The sequence below is a fragment of the Phycodurus eques genome, chromosome 19 (genome assembly GCF_024500275.1).
Source record: "Phycodurus eques isolate BA_2022a chromosome 19, UOR_Pequ_1.1, whole genome shotgun sequence".
Taxonomy (NCBI): Eukaryota; Metazoa; Chordata; class Actinopteri; order Syngnathiformes; family Syngnathidae; genus Phycodurus; species Phycodurus eques.
In genome coordinates this window covers 9,725,001-9,734,425 of record NC_084543.1, presented here as the reverse complement: position 1 = coordinate 9,734,425, position 9,425 = coordinate 9,725,001, and the positions used below count along the sequence as shown (strand labels likewise).

Here is a 9,425-nt window from a genome sequence, read left to right as displayed (position 1 = left end):
CGTTTTTACTGAAGTATTGCAGTTTGTTAGCATCCCAGGCTTTTAACTTGCAAAAAGTCCATAAGGCTTTCCTTTGGCAAGCTAGTTTGTAATTAAAGTTTTTAACTAACTGGCTTGTTAGTATTTCATTTTTCCTTAGTTAGTTAGTTAGTAGTCTTTCTTTTGGCGAGCTAGAGTATTTGAACTCGAGTTTTTAGCTTAATGCTTAATGTTTATGCTTATGCTTAACTTAATGCCTCAACCCTGATAAATAATGTAGGGAGGTTTAGAGTCAGGAAGGGCATCCAACCATAACGTCTCCCTCGAATATGAAAAGGCCGTGAAGCAGTTTGTTTGTCAGTTACATAATTGTAGGTTTGTGATCATGAGGCAGCTCTGTGTTTAGTACAAGCGGGACAGCAGCTGCCACCGTCCAACAAACATCCCTGTCACCTCCATTCTGTGCGTCTGTTCTGTACAATCTTTCCTCTTTCTTGGCAGGAATAAACCCCACTCTCGGTATGTTTATTATAGTCATGTCGATAAATAGCACCACAAAGGTGCAATACGTGGTTATCACACAGCGACCATACGAAATATTACACCGTGAGACGAGTACATATTGTCTAGTGGCATCATATCGTCAAACAGCGGGAGGCTATTTTCAAAGATAATGGAGCTCTGAATGAAAGATAGAAGCAAATAAGGCGTGAATGGAAATAGATTAGAACAGAAGCAGAACCGCTGGTCAATGTAGAGTACAAATACACATTACAAAATCACATTGTGTCAACGCAATAAGCACACGATAGTCACGTCCTTTATCCCGCATACATGTGTTATTATTCCATTCATGTTCTAACCATAGACAGACTTAATTGAACGTACAAGTTTTTCGTCACATCCCAGTGAGAGAATGCGTAATGCAATCTTGGGGAATGACAGTGATTTAGAAGGAGGGTTTATTTGCACACAAGCAATTTGACAGAATATCTTCCTCAGTCATTTCTTCCGCGAGAGCCTCTCCTGGACGCTAACTGGGTCTCTGATGACTGCCAGGTGAATTACCTGCCAAAGTCATTCCGGTAATGACTTTTTAATCACCTCCCAAGTCTACACGCCCAACCACGACAACAAGTGTAACCAAACGTCTCTTTGAAACCTCAATGATTCTTCCATGCACATAAATCCGTGACCATGCCTTTTTTTCTAAGCCCCTTTCACACAGCGTTGCCACAAATTGGCATATTAGAGATAGTAAGTTGTAAGTAATAGTAACATAGGACATAGTGACAGAGGAACGACAGTGAATCGGGAACTCTTCATCCCAATACTTAACTCATGGTGACGAGAAATTTTAAAAGATGAAAGATGAGTGCTCCAAAGTGTCCAGTCCATAGGCCTTATAAATGCAAAAACCTGAGTCAGGTAAGACATGCTAATACACCAGAATTCAAGTCATCAACTGTCAGGATATAATTCAAATGTTTTTGAACAAACCTCCCAATGATGACAGTATTTTTTCAAATAATTAAAAAAAAAAAAAAAAAAAAAAAAAACTTAAAAGCCACTGTTCCAAATTGTCATGCACAACAGTGTTTCAAGACATTTGATGGGTTTTAAAGAACAGAAAATAGTAATTTATAGAATTTGCAGCATTATGAAGTCTTAGGCCTTTTATTTTACAAAATAATACTAATCATTGGTAGGTTTGTTCAAAAACATTTTAATTATATTCTGAGGGCTGATGACTTGAAAATTATGCTGACTGTCCCTTGTACTATCAACTATTTAGGAAAATCTGAGAAAAATATAATTTGCATAATAATTTGGAATGCAGTGTAGAGGACTAGGACTGAACACTATCGTGGGATTGCTCATCCCGATACTTAATTTACAGTGACTCAAAAAATGTAAAAGATGAAAGACTTCTCCAGATTGTCCACAGGTTTTAGGAGTGCGATAAATAGACCAAAAAAAACATCACAGGTAGGATATGCTAATAGGGGAACAGAACTGAATTCCATCGGGAACTATTCAGCCTGAGACTTGACTAATGGTAAATGGAAAATTGAAAAGACAAAAGATGAGTGCTCCAGAGTGTACACAAGCCTTAGGAGTGCAAAAAACACAAAAACCTGAGTTAGGTAGCCTGGTAGGAAGACCTTTGTGGAACTGCTTAGCCAGAGATTTGACTCATGGTGATTCAAAACTGGATCTAAGAAAGAACTCCAGCGTGTACACTGATGTTTGGAATACAGGTGGAGACAAGCATCGTTTTGAGATTGTGTAAAACCCTTCATACTGCGAAATAATCTGCATGTGTGCTTGAGGTTTGCCTCTGATAAGAACCTTGATCAATACTTGACCAGTCAATGGGATCAATCATTTCTAAGATGAGGAAGGTACTTGTCACGTAATTTAAATGCCATACAAACTATTTCCCACCATTTAGTCTTTAACTGCAGATATTTGTGATATTTTCATATTGGTTGTAAGGGCACATATATTTAAAAGCAGGGTTTTTAATCCAAAATGAATTCAGGGCCACGAAAATAGGCAAATGGTCGTCCCTGGCAGCCTTGGGTGAACCCCGTCTTCCTCACACAAGGTCACTTTTCTTTCTTTTTTTTTTTATCTCGTCCTCATTAGCGATCAAGGCAATCGCCCACCCGCTTTATGGGGGAACATTTGGGAGATTTGTTCGCCCTTGTTAATGTCTGACCCAAAGAGAGAGAGAGAGAGAGAGAGAGAGACAGGGAGAGAGCGACAGAGAGAGAGAGACAGGATACAGAGACAGAGAGACAGAGAAGGGAGGCCTGAAAGCTTGACTTGTGGATTTTTTTTTGTTTATTGATGATGGCTTCGCAAAGTTGTTTTCGAATTTGGAGACTATGACCTTGGCGGCAAGCTAACAAAGGACAGCACGCTGTCACTTGAATTTGTATGGAGTGAAGGCTGTCACGTGGATGAGGGCTGCCGGTCCCTTTACCACGTTTTGGACCACCACTTGCCCCACGGGGGTGTTCCATAATTCATGGGGAAGCCATGCACCTGTCACAGCAGCTCTGAGAGGCGACTCAGATCGCAGAGACACCGCATGGTTGAGGGGCAATTATAATGCCATTTCCGACATCCATGGCTACTTCAGCCTCTTGACTCTTAGTCGCGTCACACTGCGGGTCACAGCAATGGTCACCTTACAAAACGTGCATTTTGCCATGACAATGATCGCGGTCACAGGCAACCAAAATGCATAATACATTTCATCCGCTGGTACTGCTCCATTTGGACAGAAGCCAGTCTATCCTTATCCTAAGCCAACAAAGTAGTTACCTAAAGTAGTGGGACATAACGAAGTACAAATACTTTGTATAAATACTAGGCCTACTTATGTCGATTGTCCGGTTTCTGTCCTCGGGTATTTATTTTTCTGATTACTTTTTACTTTAACTACCTACATTTAAAAATTGAAACGCTTAACCAATGTTTATTACATTGGGGATATGTTCCAAACCTACCTGCAATAGGTGAAAAGCTGTGATACAGAGAGACCACATAAAAAAAACGTTTAAATAGTTTGACCCGTCCCGCACTCTTAAAACATATTTAAATTATTAAAACACGTTTTTCCTGCTTCAAGCTGTTTATTTGTCACTCCCAGTTCAAGTTTAGTGGAAAACTGACAAATAAAAAAAATAGAAGTGAATATTTTATAGTTAAACGCCAAAATGTTCAACCAAACCACATTATCATTTCGTCTGACAAAAGTCTGCTAGCTTAAAGCTAACAAACGGTATAATCAGAATCATCTTTATTTGCCAAGTATGTCCAAAAACACACAAGGAATTTGTCTCCGGTAGTTGGAGCCGCTCTAGTACGACAACAGACAGTCAATTTACAGAACACTTTGGAGACAGAAAGACATTGAGACATGCAATGCAAAAAGCCGTAGACAGACAAACAGAAGTTAGCATAGATGTTTCAGTAATGAATGCAACTTTAACACATACGGAGCAGCAACCAGTGACGGTTCAAGACCAATTCTACTGGGAGGGCCAGGTTAGGGACAGAGGTTTTGTCAGAGGGGCACAGTTTTAAACACATGAATGCACGGACGCACCCTCTCGAAATAGATTTAGTCATGGTATTCATTAATTGTATTCGTTTATCACAGAGCCGATGCAACAGATGACATTTTAATGGTGTCACTTCAATAAACACGTACAGTAATGTGAAAATTATATTCACACGTAGCTACTCAGAATTTGTAGTACTTACTAACAGTGGAACGCACTTTTGTCAACATTTTTATCGCCGTGATTAATAATAATTAATAGTCACCTGGCACCTTTTACCACAGACCCTTTTCTCATGGCCGCAAACGTCTCCGCAACCTTTTTTTTTTAATCTCCACAACGCTAGCAACGCCGCTTCACTTCTTCGGCATTCTGCGGTTGGCATTAGATTTTAGACGCGACTTTCTACTCTCGACTGCACGAGAAAGAGTGTGTGGGTGGGGGCGGGCGGGGGGGGGGGGACTTCTACGTGAAACAGAACAGAAACGAAAGGTTCGGACAATTATCATAAACAGTCCAGCCCCTAGTTATGTTACTTAGCTGTAATAAAACGTTCACAATCATATCTTTTTTTTTTTTTATCGCCCAAACCAGTCTATGAAACTTTATGTTTGACCAGCTAGCTAAACTGTTAAATTAGCTTACCTGTCTTTGTGAGTTTTGTAGTGACGGATAAAGTTTGACGTAGTTGTTGTTGTGTTTAGGTTTAGGTGCAGGTTTCCATCCTCTTTTTGCAGACTTCATCGACAACATCATCCATTTTTCTGAGCTGCTTCTCCTCACTAGGGTCGCGGGCGTGCTGGAGCCTATCCCAGCTGTCATCGGGCAGGAGGCGGGGTACACCCTGAACTGGTTGCCAGCCAATCGCAGGGCACATACAAACAAACAACCATTTGCACTCACAGTCACACCTACGGGCAATTTAGAGTCTCCAATACATGCATGTTTTGGGGATGTGGGAGGAAACCGGAGTGCCCGGAGAAAACCCACGCAGGCACGGGTAGAACATGCAAACTCCACACAGGCGGGGCCGGGGATTGAACCCAGGTCCTCAGAACTGTGAGGCTGACGCTCTAACCAGTCGGTCACTGTGCCGCCACAACATAATCCTTGAATCCAAATTGTATTATCTTTGGAACTCCTTCCATCGTTCATCCAGGTGGCTACGTCACACTGGCAAGTGCGAATCAACGCAGACTATCTTGCCATGTTGGCGCGAATTACTCTTACTTTAAAAAAAAAAAAAAAAGGCAAACGGTCTCACTTAATATGCAAAGTTACAACTCTAAACGAGATGACTTGTCAAGTCAAGTCTTTATTAGTAGATATATTTGCCAAGCGAGTCGCAAGTCAAAACTGGCAACTCGAGTCCACTCGAGTCAAGTCGTCTGTAGTACAGTACATAATAAGATATAACAGGAAAGTCGATCAGGAAAATATTCACATATGACCATAATAAATTTTTGTCAATTCCCTTACAAGACAAAAATTAACCTGCACTGTCCAGTATGCAGGTATTTATTTCCTAGTCACACTGAATGCATTTTTGGCTAAAAAGTTACTGAATCGATTTCCAGCCACTGAATCGTTTCGTATCGTATCGTTCTAAACGCACCTTGAATCGAATTGGCAACTACGAATTGTGATGTGAATCTAATTGTTGCTAAAACGAATAGTTACACCCCAAGCAACTACCCTACCAAAGTATCTAATTTCGTTGACAACATGCTAACAAGGAGGCTAAAACCCTGCTAAAACACAGCTGTCTCATACTCTGTCTTCAAGAGATTTAATTCCATCGGACTGATGGGTTATTCATTATTACCACAGTTTCAATATCTCACTTGGTGTTTTCGTTTAACTTGGATCATTACTCCCCCCTAATACCCGCGTACCTTCCAGCTGCTCTTTGTCGCCGGTAATTAGGTGACAACGCAAAATTTAAAGATGTTAATATGAATTCTCAGGGCATCGGGTGGTATCACAGAGTGAGATAAGTTCTTTAAATACCCTGATTAAGCGCCAACATGGCTGCAGGGCCCCGTTGGAACGATGAGGCGGAGAGTCTATTTTCAACCTTGCTTATGGAGTTGATCGCTTTATGGAGGCAGTCCTACTTGTCACGCCTTAACTTTTTATAGCAAACATGCTAACGCTCCAGCTACCAAAAACATCTCACGCTGACAAACTAGTTAGCTATAAACGCAAGTTACAAACGTTTCAGCTACCCGTAAACAAGAGATGCCAGCAAACTGTTTTTGCTAAAAATGTGAACTTCAAACTAGCTATCTTAAAAAACAAACACACAAACAAACAAACAAACAAACAGATGCTAAGACTTGAGTCACAAACTCTCCATGTACCTAAGATGCTAACAAACTAATTAGCCAGACATGGGAGTTTCAAACACTCCTGCTACTTAAAAACATGAGCTGCTAAAAAACAAACAAAACAACAACAAAAAACAGTAGTAAAAAAAAATCTGTGTTTTCAACAAGATCCAAACCATGAGATGTCAAAAAAGTAGAGTAACGCTCTCTCAAAAGCTAAAATAATAATAATAATAATAATCATCATCATAATAAATAAATTAATTAATTAATTAAAAAGACACACACAAGATGTTAAAATGTGACTTACACACTCACTAGTTATGGCTATTGAAGAAAAAACCACAAACAAGATGCTGACAAACTAATTAGCTCAAAAATATAAGAAAAAAATAATAATAATAATTAAATAAACTAAGGCTAAGTAATAAATGCTATTCTTGGCTTTAATAAAAGTTGTTGAGAATCTTAGCTAAAACTAGTTTGCAAAAAAACATGAGTTACAAACTAGATAAAAACGTGAAACCCAACAAACTAGTTAGCTTCAAAAGTGAGTTGCAAACTACATAATGACATATTGCCCAAAAATTAGTAACAGTAGTTTAAAATTCAGGTTACAAACTCTCCAGCAACCCCCCCAAAAAACATCAGATACAGGCTTTGTCCTGTCAATACTGGTTGTTTGAAATATTGACAAAAGGATAAGAAATTATGCTTCATATCTCTTGACAGCCGCAAATGAGTGTGTTTTGTTTACTGTTTATCCAAACGGAGTATTTGGCCGTCCATCGAGATCAGCATTAACAAAACTGGAAGCAAAATGTCTGCTGAAGAACAGCCAGTGAACTTCCTGATTGGTGTCCCTGGGTGGAGAAGTCATCATCATCATTATTATTTTCATGTTTGGCTGCAGTGCTTGACGCATCCAGTCATCAAATATTTGTTGAGAATACACTCAAACCAGTCAATGCCATGGCTTTCAAAGTCCAATTTTGTGGATCCACAGCGCCCCCCAATGATGTCTGCGAGGCTAGAATTCCATTTTGAGTATATCCATCCATTTTCTATACTGCTTATCCTCATCACAGGTGAGTTATAGCCGTCGGGGTACACCCAGGGGCGTTTCTCGACCCCCTGGAGGTTTAGAAAAAAACTTGGATGATAGATTCCCTGGTTTGCTTTCCCTGTTGTGGCCTATCTCTGACAACTTTACATTCTATCAAACAGAGTTCCTGGATGTTATGTTTGTATTTTGGTATTAATTTAAGAAAAAAGAAACAATGAAATTCATGTGAATATCACACAGAAGCTTTTTTTTGGACCCAGCGTGCGAATGATCAGAATGGTAAAACCTCTGCCTCAATTTGAGGCACGAACAACCCTGTCAAACCAAGTCTTGCTATTCTAATTCTTGTTTCAAACCCTGATTTGAAACCCTAACCCAGCTGGCTAAGAAGTTACCCTAATTTGAAACTCCAGCCCTTTTTGGAAATGTTAGCCCAGGCTTGTAACTCTAACCCTGGCTTGAAATCCTAACCTTTGTTTGAAACCCTAACCTTAGTTTGATACGCTAACCTTGACTCGGGCCCCTACTTGAACTTCTAGCCCTAACTTGAAATTAGAATTTGAAACTCTAACCCTTTTTTTGAGATCTTAACCCAGGCTTGAAAATGTTACTTTGAAACAAACACTTTCCCAGGCTTTAAACCCTTGTTTGAACCCATAACTCTTAGCTGAAACCATGACTCGAAACCTAACCCTGTCTTAAAACCCTACACTTGCCTCGAAACACTTGTTTGAACCTCCAACCCTTGCTTGAAACCATATGTGAAACATAAACCTTCCTCGAAAAACTGATTTGAAACCCTAACCCAGCCTTGAAATCTTATGTTGACACCCAACGCCTGGCTTGAAGCCCTCGTTTGAAGTAATAACCCCTGTTTGAAAACCTGATTTGTAATCTAACCTATACCCGTACTTCACAGGAAAATAATTTGAGCCAGTGTGCAAATGATCAGAATGCCGCCACTGACTCAATTTGAGCCTGAAAAAAATCCTGCTACACCTGCAGTACAATACTACTCTCTAGTGTCAGCAAGCACAATTGCAACCTTTTACTAACCGTGACAGGGCCCACTCAAGCAGAGTAGACCATTTACAAATAATCCTAGAAAACAGTTGATAATGTACTTTATACATTCTACTGTGGTTTTCTACTCCTTGACTCACTTTCGTCCGTCTACTACTGAGTGACACGAGACTGTTGCAATTTTTAAAAGGTTTATTGAAGTCCAGACACTAAACTAAGCAAGTATGCGCGCACATACATTACATGGCCACTGACTGAGGTGAGAGAGAATCTCATCATAAAAACTCTACAAATAAATATGTTAGCGAAGGAAAGATACAAACTCTATAAAATAACCCATAAAGCAATTCCTTCAACTAGTATTTTTGACCCTCCGCGCTCGCCGTCGTGCCATATATAAACAAGCTTCACCGGAAGTACCACCCCTTTTTGCACCCCCTTTCCTAATCTGGGTGAGCGTCTCATTCGAACACTAACATTAATTTATAATCTTCATCCATCCCTTATAACACAAACATACTACACCCCAAATTTTGCTGGCATATATTAACACCATTCTTTATCCACATTTTGACCCATCCATTTCATTAATGAAGCGTTTGTGTGCCATGAGGTAGCCGATTGTCTTGACTCCGTGTCTCGTCTGCTCTTCCTCAGCGTCCAGTTCGCTGAAACTGCACCATGGTAAGCAACCCAAAATGTCACAAACTCCTAGGAACTCGTTTACTGATCTGATAGTGTTGTGTGCGAACGAGGCACGTAATTTTCGTATTGGTTGAGAAAACTAGTGTCGTCGTCCCGCGGCTGTAAACTGAAGCTAACCCCGAGCTAAGGTTGTTAGCATTAGCATGGCGTTCTGTCTTGTTGGGGTTGACGTTGTGCTAACGTGACTTTACAATGGGCTTTACACGATCATGATTTTTGAGACCTATCAGCGAGTTGAAAAAA

At 40.1% G+C, this 9,425-nt stretch overlaps 1 protein-coding gene across 3 annotated transcripts in view; it reads left to right on the top strand.

Moving 5' to 3' along the window:
* The first annotated feature begins 8,887 nt into the window (after positions 1-8,887).
* The window catches only part of rpl38 (ribosomal protein L38), a 4,508-nt gene continuing 3,970 nt past the window's right edge, over positions 8,888-9,425 (top strand). The window contains exons 1-2 of one of the 3 annotated variants that reach the window (XM_061705964.1): positions 8,888-8,929; positions 9,135-9,161. In XM_061705964.1, coding sequence (XP_061561948.1) covers positions 9,159-9,161 — 3 coding nt within the window. In that variant the 5' untranslated portion in view covers positions 8,888-8,929; positions 9,135-9,158. Of the gene's footprint in view, positions 8,930-9,073; positions 9,162-9,425 lie in introns of all 3 variants that reach the window. The other 2 variants (XM_061705965.1, XM_061705966.1) reach the window with 2 other exon arrangements.